The sequence below is a fragment of the Apaloderma vittatum genome, unplaced genomic scaffold, assembly GCF_000703405.1.
Source record: "Apaloderma vittatum isolate BGI_N311 unplaced genomic scaffold, ASM70340v1 scaffold15768, whole genome shotgun sequence".
Lineage (NCBI taxonomy): Eukaryota > Metazoa > Chordata > Aves > Trogoniformes > Trogonidae > Apaloderma > Apaloderma vittatum.
In genome coordinates this window covers 3,738-19,583 of record NW_009729171.1, presented here as the reverse complement: position 1 = coordinate 19,583, position 15,846 = coordinate 3,738, and the positions used below count along the sequence as shown (strand labels likewise).

The 15,846-nt window shown below is 44.4% G+C and overlaps 1 protein-coding gene across 1 annotated transcript; it reads left to right on the top strand.

Annotated features, from left to right (window-relative positions):
• The first annotated feature begins 1,497 nt into the window (after positions 1 to 1,497).
• YIPF5 (Yip1 domain family, member 5) lies at positions 1,498 to 6,167 on the top strand. Its single transcript, XM_009874356.1, has 4 exons — positions 1,498 to 1,651; positions 2,881 to 3,026; positions 5,039 to 5,220; positions 5,869 to 6,167. The coding sequence occupies exons 1-4, from the start codon at positions 1,534 to 1,536 to the stop codon at positions 6,029 to 6,031; spliced, it is 609 nt and encodes a 202-aa protein (XP_009872658.1). The 5' UTR covers positions 1,498 to 1,533; the 3' UTR covers positions 6,032 to 6,167.
• The last annotated feature ends 9,679 nt before the right edge of the window (positions 6,168 to 15,846 follow it).

The window sequence follows — 15,846 nt, the reverse complement described above, 5'->3', positions numbered from 1 at the left end:
TGTGCGGCCGGCAGGGCCTGCCCGGGGACCTGCCCAGGGAATGGAGATGCTTGAGGGCCGGTCTGCTCTCTCGGGAAGGGTTTGGCGCTTCGGGTAGCCGAGTGACGCCCGTAACCGAACTCCCGCCGCTCTCCTAGGGAAGGTGTCGCTCGGGTTCTGTACCCCGAGACACAGGGCAGCTGAGTGCTGCCTTTCAAACCAGAGAGAAACCTCCAAGAGAGGTTGTGTGAGCAATCTTAGTTATCCGGACAGCCTTCGCACCTTTGGCAGGAGAAGTCCCGTTGCTGGGTGAGCCTGCTCCCGTTCCCTCGGGAGGGAGGCTGGGAGCGGGGGGTTGCCGTCCGGCGGGCAGGCCTGTTGGCGTTTCTGGGTCAGGGCAGCGCTGGGGAGGTGAGGTCGGTGTGAACACCCCACGTCAGGCCCGGGGCTTGGCCGGGTGCGTGACCCGAATAATCCTCGCAGTGGATGGGGCGGCTCTGGGACACCTGTGTGCGTCCTCACGAGGATTATGGAGCTGGGATCAGGCCAGACCCTACTGACAAAAAGCCAGAAAGGAGGAGGAGATCAGTCTTTTCCTTCTTTGTATTTGTGTTTCCATAGTGAAGTATTTTGGCATCATTTACTCGAAATCTCAGAAGTCAGGCTTGGAAGTGCCTGGTGGCTATAGCTTAGGAGTTTGTTTAGGAACAGAGGACCCTTTTGATTTGGCCTTTTTTTTTTTCTTTACATTATCAATATGTATTTTTGTACATATTGAATCTGTAACAGAAAAGTATTCCAAAGAGAGTACAAATTGATTTGTTAGTAAACGTTTAAGAATATGTGAAATAGAAACAGAAAAATCACCTATTTTTTAAACCGACGTCAAGTCCTGTATGTAGATGTCCTAACGTGTTTAATGGCTGTATCATAATTCCATCTTAGATGTCATAATGCTACTCATACACATGGTGCCCAAGTGAAGGGGAAAATATTTTTTTTTACTATTTTATTATTTTAGTAAGTTCATTTTGTCAATATGGAAGGGATCAAAAGTGATAGTGAGCGGCGTGGTTCTCTACTGGTGAGTTTGCAAATAAACATGCTGAATAGCAAATTACTACTGGCATCAGATATCAGTAGCAATTAATGGGCAATACTTGAATAAGTTTGATGTATAAAATTTTCTTACTCTTTTACAGGCCTGCAGCCTGTCATACTAATTCAGACAATGAGTAACGCTCATTTCTCCAGGCCTCTGACCTAAAAACAAAAAACAAAATACTGGCCCTCATAGCAGGAATTGTTTTGTTTAGCTTCACACAATTGTTTATGGGGGGTTGAACTGATGGATTTGTCTGTATTACCTGGGTCTCAGTAGGGAATCCTCTAATGTGACTTTTTAAAAAAGAAGAAAGGATTGTTTGCTGCAACTAGCTGAACGTTTGGCAGGGAGGTGCTAAAATAAAAGTTTGTATCTGTCCATAATGCAATGTGATTTTTTTTTCATAGGGTTATGAGTACTCCCAGCAGAGCGGATTTGTTCCTCCCGACATGATGCAGCAGCAGCCTTACACAGGGCAGATTTACCAGCCGACACAGACGTACACTCCAACTTCAGCACAGTCTTTTTATGGAAGTAATTTTGAGGATGAGCCTCCTCTATTAGAAGGTATAACTTAGGCTTTATGGCTCAAATCCAAAACTTCTCCCAATTTGGGACTGAGTAGCAGGCTGTGTATTCCCTACTTCTGAAAGTGCATAGTTGATTTGAAATTCTTCTTGTTTTTTATTCCTGTTTAACTTTTTGGTATATGAAGTATATTTTCTTGTGTAAACTTCTGCAGTTTAAAGTTGTGCATTATTGCTTTGCACCAGCTGTTCTGTGGAAGACAGAATCAATTAAATGGATAGCCTGACTTCATACAGATCTTGTCACAGTGCAAATAGCGCTTGTAAATAGATGCAGTCAGTGTCAGTCGATTATTTGATTAGAACTGACATCTTTCATTGCTGCAGAGGAATGCCAAACACTGCAGAAATTCCTGTGCAGAGTAGAGCCCGTGCAGATGCCAGAGCGGGTTTGTAGTTAGCGTCTGGCTTGATGGTTTCAGTTCCCAGCTCATCCCCGTCGTTGTTCGGTACCAAACACCTGCTGCTGGTTAGAGGGAGTCAGGAGACCTCTACCTGCTCCCGATACCTTCCACCCTGCTGTGCTCTTTCTTGTTTTCTTCGAAAAAATGTTGTTCACGTAGATGCTTCCCAGAGCCTGGAGTGAGCAGACAGTAACCAGGTCCTGATGCCCGACTGCAGTTACTGGGCTCTGTTGAGGATGGAGGCTTGAAATCGTGTACGGCTGGAGGGGGCTGTGAAACTCCTCATCACGAGACGCTGAGTGGTGGAAGGGGTGGGTGGGTGTTTTAGTCAGCTCCGTGGGTGATTTGTGAGAGAGAAATCCCTTGAGTACAGAGAAACTACTTTGAATTAGAAATCCTTGAACCATTGGTCATTGGAGATTTGGGGAATCTGCATGTTCTGTGCTTATACTGTGCCGTACAGATCTGCTTTTGGCCAGTTCCAGGGACAGGCTACTGGGCTAAATGAACTGTGGGGCTGGCCCAGACTGTGGTTATGCTCTGACCCGGTCCTTCAGAAACCACCTTGTCACTCCCCGGCATGTGGGACCTGTGAGGTGTGGAGGCAGCATGCTCGGCAGCTTGAGGAGAGATGGAAAGACTCTCAGAATCACAGAATGTTAGAGGTTGGAAGGGACCAGCCCCATAGGATGGTGTCTGGAGGAGATTTGAAAGCGAAGAGGCAGGGAAAACTAGGAGTGAAGCAACTGAGAGTGACAGGAGAGAGTGAAATAAATGTGCACAGTTCCTTTCGTGTAACTTGCAGAATTGGGGATCAATTTCGACCACATCTGGCAGAAGACCCTAACGGTGCTGCACCCTCTGAAAGTAGCAGATGGCAGCATCATGAATGAGACTGACTTGGCCGGACCGATGGTCTTCTGCCTGGCTTTTGGAGCCACGTTATTGCTGGTAAGAGACTGATGGCAAAATATGACTGTTTGTGCATTAACACTTTTGGAAACACTTGAGGGGCAAAAAAGCCAAGTTACCTCTGGGTTTATTGGAAGTGACTTCTTGGCACTGAGGCTGAAAGAGCACGTCCTGCCCGAGAATTTACGGCTGTGTGGGAGAGGGGCTGGGGCTTCGCACGCCGCTCGTTCGCGTGGGCACGTTCACTGTCCTGGTACTTCAGGACAGCTTGGATCGGAGTCTTTGTGCTTGGTTTTTGCGTAGCAACTGTTTCAACGTAATTCGCATTTCTTTTCGTTCTTTGCTTTTGAGGAACATGGCTCCCTGCTGTGGCAGGAAGAGGTGTGACCCTTATTCTCACATTTTTTATCTGTTGGAGGGTTTTTAAAGTTTGAGAATTTTACTTTTGGAATCACAACTTTTTGCAGTGTTTCTCTTACCTTGTGTCTTATCAGGAATCAGAACACTGGACACATTAAATATTTGAGTATTTCTTTAATTTATTTAGGAGTTTATTTTTAAACTCTTGAATCTGGTTTTGTGCTTTGCTTCACTGCATTTCTTTGCTCCATGCTCTTTATTAATTGTTTTTTACTGATATTCAAGAGCCAAGGAAACTCATAATCCATATGTAAAAAGTGATTTCGTAAGTACTGATACATGGACATGACTTTTGGTATTAAGAGTCAATCCGGTAAAACACTTCTAAAGTAAACCTGCTTTCAATTTGCTTATGTTTCTTAGGTCAGCAGCTGCTGAAGCCTAGTGTTTTGGGTTTTTTTCAGTTGAGCTTAACTGAAATAAGATTGTGCTTTAATGACTCCAGAGTGTCAATTGTGAAATGACAGAGCAGCAGCAAACAGTCTTCCCTGTCATTGAAAGCGTCGATCTTATTTTCAGGTTTTTTCTCCACGTGGCTTCAGGCACTGCATTTAATTTTTGCCTAAAATTTCACGTTGCTCTGACACTTAGAACATGGTGGTTTGGTACCAAGGGGACTTTAAACCTACTTAAATAAATAACCTTTATTTATAGAAACCAGGCCAGTAGAACTAGTGATCGTATTTATAACAGATACATTTGAGTGTTCTTTTCCTAAGAAATGATGACTTTCCCCTGTGTACTTTTTTTTTCTTTTTAAAAAATACATTGAGTGGAGTGACAGAAAACAACCTTAGCCCAGCAAAAAGATTAAAGCAGGCCTGACAGTTTTCTGTAGGGCTTGAGGAAGAGAGGAGCTGGGTTGTAAGTAAACTTAATTTGTAAGTGGGCAGTGGGTGACAGACCCTGATGCCACAGGCTTCGGTCTCGTTGTTGGAAAAATGGATGACCTGGGATACGTAAGCCTTGAAATAATGTGTGTGAGCTTTCTGCAAACTTGTTAGAAAGCAAAGTTCTGGTTCTGACTTTTTAAAATGTACATGAGTTAATTCTGCTGTTGTTAGACAGTGCTCTACAGCTCAGCTTCAGCTGTTTCAGGGAGTTCTTTATAATTTCAAAAAGAAAGATTAGAAAAATCAAACCACCTTTTTTGATTTTTACTAACTGACCTCCATTAAAAAAAATTGTGTTCTGCTATAATTTCGTGGAGCCTGTCACAAATCCAAGGACTTTATTTCTGGTTTTCTTGAAGTTCCTGAGTTACAATTTTTTTTGTCATTATACACTTGTATAATACCTGTAAAGGTGATGATTGCAAGTAATCGATCGGCACAAGAAGCTAATTGATTAAACCCTATAGAATTCTTAGGCTCTTGAGGCCCAGATCAAAGAATAACAATTGAATCAAAATTAGTAAATAGGTCATTTAGGATAAATGTGGGGCTCGCGTGCTGAGGACAGACGGGTGTCCTGGAATTCAGGCTGTGGGGAAATCCTGCCTGTGGGATGTGGGGGTGGGGGACGAAGGGGAGAAAGATGAGACTGTGTCCTTGCTCCTTCCTCCTCCCGTTGCTCGTGGCGCGCGTTGGGGGCTCTGGGAACTGACGTGCCATGCTCTGCTTGTCTTCCAGGCTGGAAAAATTCAGTTTGGTTACGTGTACGGCATCAGTGCCATCGGATGTTTAGGGATGTTTTGTCTCCTCAACTTAATGAGCATGACGGGTGTGTCGTTCGGCTGCGTTGCCAGTGTCCTCGGATACTGTCTTCTTCCTATGATCCTGCTTTCCACTTTCGCCATCGTGTTTTCGTTGCAGTAAGTACAGAAGCTTTGTGGTTTGGTAATGGATTTCTCTCCCGGGAGACAGTGAAGGAAGGTATTAAAAGAAATTTTCGTGCTCGGCGATGGAGCTGCGTGTAATTTGAATTGGAGAGGAATTTGTAGTCAGTGTAAAAACGTAAATATCAACAGTCTTCAGGTGTTGCCAGCATTCAAGATAGGTGAGTGGTGGATTTATCTAGAAGTCAATTAACAGCTTTTAAATACATAGACTCAAGTAATTATATCGAGTTTGTTTTCATTAGCTTTGGATCTGACACATCTTGGTATCTGTAATGTCTAAAAGTGTAATTTAAGATGCAAATTTGAATTTGACAGACAGAAGGAACTGCGTGATGACTCAACTGTCTGAAATTAGGGATTGGAGGGAAAGAACTTGCTACAGTTACTTTGCTTACCACTTTTACATTGTCTGTGCACAAAGTTAATTTTGTGGGGGGGTTCTATGCTATTGTAATTGAGTAATATCATTCTGAAGTCTTTATTGGAACTATTTCATCAAATATAAAAGCTAAAATTCATCTTAATCTGTAAAAGGTGTTAGAAGGAGTCCTGTTACAACTCCAGTGAGTGCATCCACACAGGTCTTTCATGAATTCTCTCTTCTTTTTCCTGTCTTTACAGGGGAATGACGGGAATTATTCTCACGGCTGGAATCATCGGCTGGTGCAGCTTTTCTGCTTCCAAAATCTTTATTTCTGCCTTAGCAATGGAAGGACAACAACTTCTAGTAGCATACCCCTGTGCTTTACTGTACGGAGTCTTTGCTCTCATTTCCGTGTTTTGAAAGGACTGTCCCAGCGCTTGGACTCTGGGCCAAAACGAAACCGTCAACCTGGAACGTTTAGTTGGGCCAGAAGCAGCTGCAGACAGCTGTGTCGTGTTGCTGTCACCAACCCTACACCTGTTTTGAATCAGCTGGAACAATGAAAACAAATGTCTCGTGTTCCCTTTTTTAGGACTTTGAATACCAGGGTGTCTAGAGCTTTAATAAGTGTTCATGCTTATCGAGTTAATGTAATTTCTTTCCCATTCCAGTACCTTTAGAAAAGTAACTTTTTTATTTGAGGGTTGTGTTTTTGTTGGTTTGATTTAGGGGAGGGAGGGGGAACGGTTGCAGTTACAAATTGATCCGTTTTTATCTGAAAAAGTTAACAAACTGAACATGCCATAAATCTGCAGTAAGAAGGGACCTATTGCCTGTCCCCTCGTACCAAAAGCAAAATGCACAAAGCAGTTGGAGTATTTTCTGTATTTTAACAAATACACTCTTAAGCTCTTTGGTCTCGTTTATTTGGTCATTTCATGTGATAGTATTTTGTCATTTAAGATACTTAAATAATGAATTGGAAAACAGATGCTTAAAAGTTAAAGGGATCTGTAATTCTGTCATACTTGAAGTATGAATACGTTTGGATGTCTAAGTAGCTATATGTTAACTTGAATTTCTGAAGGTGACTTCAGCTAGAGTTTCTTTTCCTAATGGTGCACATACTAGTAGATGAAGAGTAATCTCTTTTGCAGTACTTCCAAGAAAAAACACCATTTTGAAAATGTTATGCTTGTCAGTATTGTAGTTACTGTAAATAATTTAAGGCATATTGATTAAATTTTCCTTAAATTTTGAAAAAGGTGTTTGATTTTTCTATTTTATTTTTTTTATTGGAGTTCAATTACTAAAATATAAACTTCAATGTTGCAGCAATATCGTATTTAAAGCTGTATTCAGCCGGTGGATCTGGTACTTGCTTCAGCCACAGATACTTAACCTTACTTGAGAAATACGCTCTCGTTCGAGGTGTTGGTCACTTGGAAGTCTTACAGGCGTAAGAAGTGGGAAAGCAGAACTGGTTGTTCTTCACGTGCTAAGTCTTCAAATAAGCAAGACAAGGATATGGGCAGATTTTAGTTCATCCTGGGGAGGGAAGGTTACTTAGGCCAATAGTAAATCCCTGCTGCCACCTTGGAAATTGGAAGGGTCTGGCAGTGCTGGTTACCCAGTTCTGCAGCTCTTTGATCCAAGGGCTTGCGGGATTTGCCACGAGGTTCCTCTGTGGAGCGATCTGTGCTCAGCCCTCGGGGGGCAGCGCTGTTCTGATGTGTTGCAGGGACACCCTCTGCTGAGACTCGGGGTGTGAGTGTGTCGTCAGAGGAACGCTTCCGTCTTCCTGGCCCGGTTCTGAATCGTTTTGCAGGCTCAGCACACGTTTTATTGCCTCTTCGGTTCTCCTGCCGCTCTCTCCCTAGTGCCACCAGAAGCTGCTGACAAGGTTCTTCTTTGCTGGCCAGAGCCAGGTTCTGCTTGCGTCCCTGGGAGGTGTGGGGTGCGTCGTGTGAGCGCCGAGTCTTTAAGAACCAAACACTGATGCATGAAACTGTTCTGGCTTGTGACACGTACAGGAACCGGCTGTTGGAATGAATCTTAAAACTCTTCCCCATAAAAAACTTCAGTGTCCTTCAGAAACGAATTCAAGAGCCCGGGTAATTTTCTACTTGGATGCATTATTAGAAATGATCATCCTAAATAAAAGTGACAAGTGGATTTTTTTTAGCAAAATGTTTTACTCTGTATTTCGTAGTTCAGGTTTCTTTGGATTAGTAGATCACATCTGCCCTGGCGCACAAAGTTCTTTTGGTGAAGAACATTACTTGCTGGTGGAGCATCATGTCCTGTATTTGTGCAAATAAATTGCAGTGATTACTTTTGCTAATGAGGCCTAATTAAATACAGAATTGTTCTAGTAAGTACAAAAAATCCCATACTTTCTTGAGCACATAAGGTTCTAATACTCAATTTTTTTATTTTTGTGAAGCCGGCTAATTAAGCTTACCCTGCAGATACGAGCATGGTTCATTTCTTACAGCCTGCGCTGGTGCTGTCAGTAGCTCCCAGGGTGATTAATTCTGTGTTAAACTGTTAGAAATCACCTTTTCTCTCACCGCAGCGTGAGCATCGAAGTGCAGAGGAAAAACATCAAAATTAACTTGTCTCCGTACAGCTGCGACAATGCAGCTGCTGAGTTTGGGAAGACCATACAAAAAGGCATGTTTTTAGATCTGTCAGCAGAGCCCTTGTTCTGGCAGCAGAGGATGCTGCATGTTCTAGTTGTCTGAGCAGTGAATTCCAGGAGTATCTTCCCTTCTTCAGCTCCCCTGGTGGAGAATCGGGCAGTGAATTTCTAACTGGTCTCTTGGGGGCAGGAGAGAAGCGATGGGGAGTAGAAGGTCAAGAACTAACTGGCAGAGGACTTTATAAGAATATAATGTTATGTCTAGACTGGCAGTCTTAAATATCCCAAATTTCTAGTACGTTAATTAATGTCATTCTATTGACTGCATTTATGGCCTTTCCAAAATCAATACCATTGATTTTCTGTAATAATGTTTTGTCCTAGATCCTGCTTCAATTTTAGTTGCCTTTCAGATGATTAAATCTTGCTGTCACATGGAATGACAAGACTGTATGCTGCAGTTCTTTACTCCCACGTTTGCCTTTCATATTTAGTAGGGCTTTCTTTTTGCCTCCTTTTACTTTCTAAATCTGAACTGTCCCCTACAGTCTGTTAACATCAGTATTCTCATCTGGTTTTCGGATGAGATACTAACATTTTTTGCTTCCATCCTGCTTTATCTCTTGCCATTCTTCATGTTACTCAGCTTAAAGCGTTCAGATATGAATGCTGGTGTTGCTTTTTTAAAACCACTTTTGTTACCACCCCCGTTTTCTACAGAAGCGAAAAGTTACCTTTCCCAGTTTGTCCTACTGTTTTGTCCAGGTTGGTCGATGTTTTGATAGTGACTTTGTTTTCCAGGTCACTTGTTTTGCTGTGGGGCAGCTGCTGACTTTCGCTTCAGTCTGTTTCTATAGGCAACATTTCTGTAAGTATCAAGAAATTACGTGGCATGTCCTTGGCTAAAAAGCACTTTTTTTTTCTGTGTGTGTTTTTTTTCTGTGCTCTTACACCTTTCACCTGTGCACGGGTGTCAGCATCTGATCGTGGTACTTCTTCAGTGATGGATGAGTTCCTTCAGAAGCCGCAAAGGGCAGGGACAGGTTTGGTATTTTGTGTGAAGCCAGATGTTCCTCCATCCTCACAGCTGGAGAGGAGCATCCCGGGGTGGTGTGGGAACACCAGCACCGCTTGCTGCCTTCTCTCCAGAGCGACTCCCTTGAGTTGAGCAGTCCAGACCGGGTTGTGGCAGGGGCCACTCCTTTAGGTCTTTAATAAGAAGCTGGAAAACCCTTGAGCTTGTCTCCAGGTATCTGCCCTGGGATGTTTTCACTGGATAATCCACGCAGGAAGGAACTGGGACTCATTCCCCAAGGGATCGATGCTCCAGCTGGGCAGTGGCTGGGAGGGAGTCCCTCGCTGCCTTAGTCCATATCGATACCAGCCTTTAAAAGGTTGTTAATGTTTGTTGGGAGCCACGTTAGCTGATTGGGGTACAGCCCGTATGTTATACCGCAGAAGCAGGGTTTGCAAAAGAGGGAGCATCGTGTTGCTGCGCCAGTTGATTCACTCAGACAAGCTTTCGGTCTCTGTGTCTTCACCGAGATGCTTTGGGGGGGTCTGCCCTTCAGGCTGCACACCTCATCTTAACCAAAAAGGCAGGAATGGAGCGCCTGGAGCTTGCTGTTTTCTGCTTCTCCACTGGGTGGGTCTGCAGCATATCTGATGGGCTACGGGAGCTCTGATACCTGAGGTGCCGCAAGGCAGGACGCGGGGCTGGCACAGCCCGATCTCCCATGACATCAATACCACATTAAATAGTTTTTCCCTGGGTAATTCACTGCCTTTCCAACTGCTGGGTGATGCAGCTCTTCCCTAGGGTGGATCCCGTTGTGTTGTAGCACTGCCTCGGTACCTTTTGTCCGTGTAAGGTGAGACATCCTTCCTTTGCTATACTTTTCACACTTCGTTAACTAGCATCCCTCTTAGAACCAGAACAAATTATTTACACGATCCATGGAACTAGAGGAGATATTAAAACATTTTATACGTCAAGATGTGGGGACCTCGGGTTATTGTGGTTATCCTTGAGCATCCTGGGAGGTGGGGAGTTCCTGTTGTCCTGTGCTCTAGATAAGGAATGGAGTAAGGAGATGTAATTGTGTAAGTCCTGCTGCATTTGAGTGTCTTTATCCCAGCAAAACATAACAGAGGATTTCTCCAGGGGTGAATTCTCTGTCCAGCTCTCTGAGACAGAGTTTGAAGCTGGGAGGAGGATCTGTAACTGGGAAGTCTGTCGGTTGCGTTTGCCAGCTTTGTGCTTTCCTAACCAAAGCCAGCAGGCCATTAGCCAAACGGCAGTCCGTGCTTTGGGAAGGACTGCAGGCATTGTGCTCTTAAGGGCACTTTTCCCCTCCCTCCTATTATTTCTTTGCTTTATTGCAGAATAGTACTGACATTAGACAAGCGAGGATCTCTGGTCCTCATTGTGAACGGTGAAGTGGAAGATTGTCTGAAATTAGACACTAGCCCTGGAACAGGCCTCTCAAAAATTGCCCTGTAATTATGTGTCTTTAGGAAGAAGGGCGTTGCTCTATTTCTTTACACACTAAACTCCACCACATCTTTCTTGGAATTACAGTGCTCTCACCATATACATTTCTACTAGGATTTTTTCCCCTCAACGTTCTTGCTTTTCTGCTGTTAGCATAGGAAAATCTAATCTTCCTGGATACCTGCCTTACCTACTGACCTACCAGATCTATTCGCCTCTCAGTCACGGGATTTGCTTCTGTGCAAGAGCTGCCCCTGAAGGTAAGGAATGTTCTGTGCTCCCGCCCCGGTCCCCATGAGCCTGACCCTCTGCCACCCGTGGCCACTGCAGCCACACGAATTGCCATCAGGGTTTGACCCAGACCCTGCCAAAGGCGCTCTTTACCTACCTGTGGTTTCCTGTGTCTGGAGAATGACGATGTATTGCTGAAAAGGAGTCAGGAAAACTCCCTCTCCCCGTCCTGCCCCTTCCCTGGCACGAGGCGTCGGGGAGCTCTGGCGGCGCAGGGTCTGTTTGTCCTTTGTGAGCCGCTGGTCCCATCTCCAGCTGCTCCCACAGCTCTGGGGCAGAGTCTTTCCAGCCCCGTTGGCAGCAACCGCCAACAAAGGCTTGTCTTCAGTGGGTTTTATGAATCTAAACCCGAGGTCGTTTAGACCTCAGGGTAGAATCCAGGCAGTTTTGACTTGGGGTGTGATTTATCCCACTCTGGCGGGTGCCAGCTACTCGGTTCTTCCTCAGGCAGAATTCCCGTTTGGCTCAACAGCAGAATGAGCTGAATCGGTGAGGTGAATATTTGGCCGATCATTATGTCAGGCAAATCTGGACAAATTTCCTCATTTGCAAATAAACCTGACAAGCCAGGACCCTTGGCCGGTACCTCTCCTCCAGCCCCTGTGAGCCCCCAGTGACACTCAGCCCCCCGAGCCTGCGCTACGCCTGGCCATGTCCGCAGAGAAAAGAATTCCAGTGTTGAACGATTGCTGCCAGCTCCTTACCTCAGAAATATACAGTCTGAAAAGTACGTGCACAGAGGCCTTTTGTTGTAGTAAAGGAAACGATCTGCAGAGGCAAAAACCCATCTTAGAAACTTACCATATTAACCTGTTCCTGTTCAATTGCCCAAGGAAGTTGAGGGTCGTAATGTCCTCACACCATCCAGACAAACACTGGAGAGTCATGACAGGTTATGGAGGATTTTAATGAGTTCAGTGCCTCTTTCTTTCTTTATTTAATCTATACTTCATTAATATGAGTCAATCTTCTGGTTCAAGTGTTAATTGTCAGTAGGAAAAGATACTCTAGCATCTTGGCAAGGCTCTGCTCGTACCATGGCTGCTTTATTAAATCACAAATAGAAACATTTAAATTCCAGATGATTTGCTCATTCAAATGTTTTGTCTCAGTTAAAAATTAGTGGTTCAGACAAGGTTAGGAGATCTAAAGAACGATCTCCTGCAGAGGTGCCTGCACTTCACCAGTGCCAACAGCAGATGCCACGTTACGTGCCGCTCCACTTTCTGACAGATTCATTTAGACAAATTCTGCCAAATACTCTTTTGGTTTACTTTGAAAGCCCTGAGCCTGCAAGGTGCAGAATTACCTTTAATCATTTTATAAGGGTTTTGTGAAACTTTAACCTTCCCCTTGAGGATACAACGAGTGGGTTTATCTTTTGGAATAGAGTGTTCCAGGAAAGTCAGATGGGGTCTTCTGCACTGGGGCTGAACGCAAAGCACCCCGGCGTTACCCCAGATTTGTGATTTTGTCCCGTGCTTTGTCCCCTTGGCCACCTCTGTGGCCGCTCTCCTGTGCCCTCCTTGAAGGGTCCCTGTTCCCACCCCCCAGTCCCCCCATGCTGGGCTGTAGAGGTCAGTCGGGATGGGACCTGGAGAAGTCCATCACCTGCTGTAAAGGCAGAATTATCTCATTTCTGACAGATTGGTCTGAACTGTCCTTTAAAACTCCAGCTGGAAGGAAATGGCACAATCTCCTTTGAACATCTTGTCGGTGCTTTCCTAACTTTATGATTAGAAAATGGTTCATGATGCCAGGCTTATTTCCTCCTCCCTTTAATGCACTTTATTATTACTATTCTAGCCACAATAGACATGAAAGACAGCTTTTTCTCTTCCTTTTGGCAGCAGCCTCTTACATAATGGTGAACTCATTTTAATTTCCCCCATCATTCTTCTCTTTTCTTGAAAAAACTGTTTGACTATCCATCACAATCCCCAAGCTCTCTTCTGCAGAGATGCTGCTGAGCCCATGGTTACCCATCGTGGTTATAGGCAATGACATTTCTTCTTCAAAATAGCGCTGTGCACGGTACTGAACTCCATCTTAACAAATCAGACTGTTTCTCCAGTTTATGTAGATCAATTTGAACTCTAATCCCATCTCCGAAGTGATTGCAACGCCTTCTACTTTGTTATCATCTTTAAATTTCATCCCCCGAGTGGGCGATGTTGGCCAGTGGTGCAGGCTGAGGGTGCGCCTGCAGCTCATGGTGGTGCAGCCAGAAGTTTGCACTCATGTCCCAACCCTTACAGTAAATTTTTCTGAGCCACGTTTCTTCTAAATCACAGTATTGCATCTGCTGGTGTTGGAACCAACTTTACCGAGACCAGTTTCGTGTGGAAGAAGATAGCTAGGTTCTCCTCACCTGCTTTCTCTTACAATCCCATATTGCCTGTTTGTTTTCACCGCATTTTCCTCTGCTTATTTTCAGAGTGATTCTTTTAATTGTTTTCCAGCCTCCTTAAAGCATTAACATTTGTTCCTCAGGTCCTCCTCTTAAAAACTGTTTTACTTGCCCCTCCGGAGCCACAGGGTTTGTGGCCCCATCCCTCACTTGCTGCCCGTGTCCTCGGGGTGATTGCAGGCAGTTGCTCTGCCTGGCTCCTCGGAAATCCTCTGGTGTCGCTTAATGAGACTCCACGGACGCACAAGGGGCAGAACCTGCCTAAACCTTTGAAGGGTTTAAGTGTTTGGGCACAGGCAGTGTTTTAGTGAGGGCTTCCATAAAAAGGGTGTTCTGATCCCCCCCCGACTTTGCTTTCACTTTTTGTTCTTATGTATTTATAGAAATTTTTGTTAGTCTTGTTTGCAGCTTTGTTTACTGATCACTTATTGCTCTTCCTTTTACCTCGGCACAGGCTGCTTGGTTTTCCTCGTCTTTCCTAGAAGAACATACCTGAAATTTTCTTTGATGGCCTCTTTTACTGTCACCAGCCATCGAGATGTTATTTTGAGAAGAAGCTGAAATAATCAGACTAGGGCATTATAAAAATAGCGCTCTGTGTTTTGACCTTCTTAACGCCTTTCAGGCACACAATTTCACCACTGAATATTTTGGCTCTCCTTCAGTCTTTAAATACGTGCAAAGCGGTGGCTTTGAGGGCTTTTGGGCCACGCAGCAGGTGAGAAGGTCTTTGTTTTGCTTCGAGTTGTTGTCCGCTTGGAGGAGTATCTGCTCAATCCTCTGTGAATCAGGTCGCTGATTTTAGCAGCCGGCCTGAGTTAAACAGGTCTGGGAATTAACTGGCCTGACTTCAGTTAATCAATTGGAAAAAGGGGATTGCTAATTCTGGAGCTGCAGCGATGTGCGGAGGAGGATGCGGGTGGTTTGCAGGCAGCCCCAGCTGGCAGAAGCAAACCCAAGCGAAGTGGAGCAAAGTCATTTTGAGCCACAGCCAAAGGGAAGCGCTGCGCTCCGCGCTGGGGCTGCTTGCGTGAGAGCTCAGCCCAGCGCTCTTCCCATTAAAAATGTGCGCTTTGGCAAAACATTAAATCATTTAATTACGTTTTATTTGGGTAAAAGCCCTGAAAGTTGTACTGTCCTTAAAAGCTGAAGAATGAAAAGGGATCTGTGAATATAAACTTACGTGGAGAAAGAATGCCTCGAGTACGGATTTCAGTGGCAACGATTCAGTAACAAGAGCATCTGCTTGGTGAGCTGCAACCAGCTTTAATATTTTCTCTGGGTACTTTATGCTCTCCTGGAATTCTTCTAATCTAAGCCTTCTATCTAAACTGGATAAACATGATGCTTAACTATCATGTAACAGTAGGTTTCATCTGGAGGTTGAGAATTCACAGTTTTATATGTCAGCAACAGCTTTCAGAGAGACGCAGATGTTCTGTGCTCACTTAATTTCCATGTCCTTTAGAGTGAATGCATTTATTTATTCACATGTTTACACAAACAAGAGAACAATTCTGATGCCATGGGGTAGTTTATTTTTGTTCACTTGCTTAACGTTTAAGTAACATTATCTGCTTTAAATATCAAGGTTTGCGTGGGGGTTTTTGTTGGCCTCTCCTCCTCATCTCACTCCTTAATCTCTGGCGATTACCCTGTCATATCTGAATGAAGCATCAGAATTAAATTTTAAATATGCATATTGACAAAAGATAAGGAGATCATAATTGCAAATGATTGATCCGTCCAAGCCCACACCATTGGATTAATTCTTCACTCCTTCGCACCGCTGTTAATTTGGAATAAATTTGCAGCAATCAAGTGAACCGAACTCGTGAGGTAAGTATGAAGATCTTAATGTTCTGCCTGAGCTTTAATTGAGCTTAAAAGGGCTCAATCTGCCTCAAATCTATTCTTATTTTTGTTTCAGCCCGGCAGTGAATGTAAAGCTTACATTTGAAAATGATTCTCCTGTCTGTGTATGAGCCAGTGAGAGTTTTCCCACCCAGTCGCTGCTTCCAGGAATAGGCTCAGACTCTCGCGCGGGGCCGGAGGACGCGGCGCAGCTGAGGCAGGTTTGCAGCGCGGACGGAATGGGATTGCATTTTCCACGCGTCACTCCTGTCACTTCTAAGATCTATTGTGAATGCACAATGCTTTATGTAGAGAATGCCGGGCGGGATAAACCCACACAAGGTCCCAGTGAGCTAAGCAGCAGGGCCTAGTGTGTGTAACAAATGGTCGCGAAAAACACAAGAAGAGAGAGGAAAAATCCACTGCTGGCCATGAAGTTGGGTAAATGTAACAACTGGGAGCGCTGTTCACTTGTTTTCTTGTTCTTCCCCAGCATAAATAAATCATCACAGCGTTCACAGTGGACGTGGTGATACAGAATA

Coding starts and splice junctions, on each gene's coding strand:
- YIPF5 (XM_009874356.1), top strand. CDS start 1,534: ATGATGCAGCAGCAGCCTTACACAGGGCAGATTTACCAGCCGACACAG. Junction 3,027..5,038: donor TTGGAGCCACGTTATTGCTG/GTAAGAGACTGA, acceptor CTTGTCTTCCAG/GCTGGAAAAATTCAGTTTGG. Junction 5,221..5,868: donor GCCATCGTGTTTTCGTTGCA/GTAAGTACAGAA, acceptor CTGTCTTTACAG/GGGAATGACGGGAATTATTC.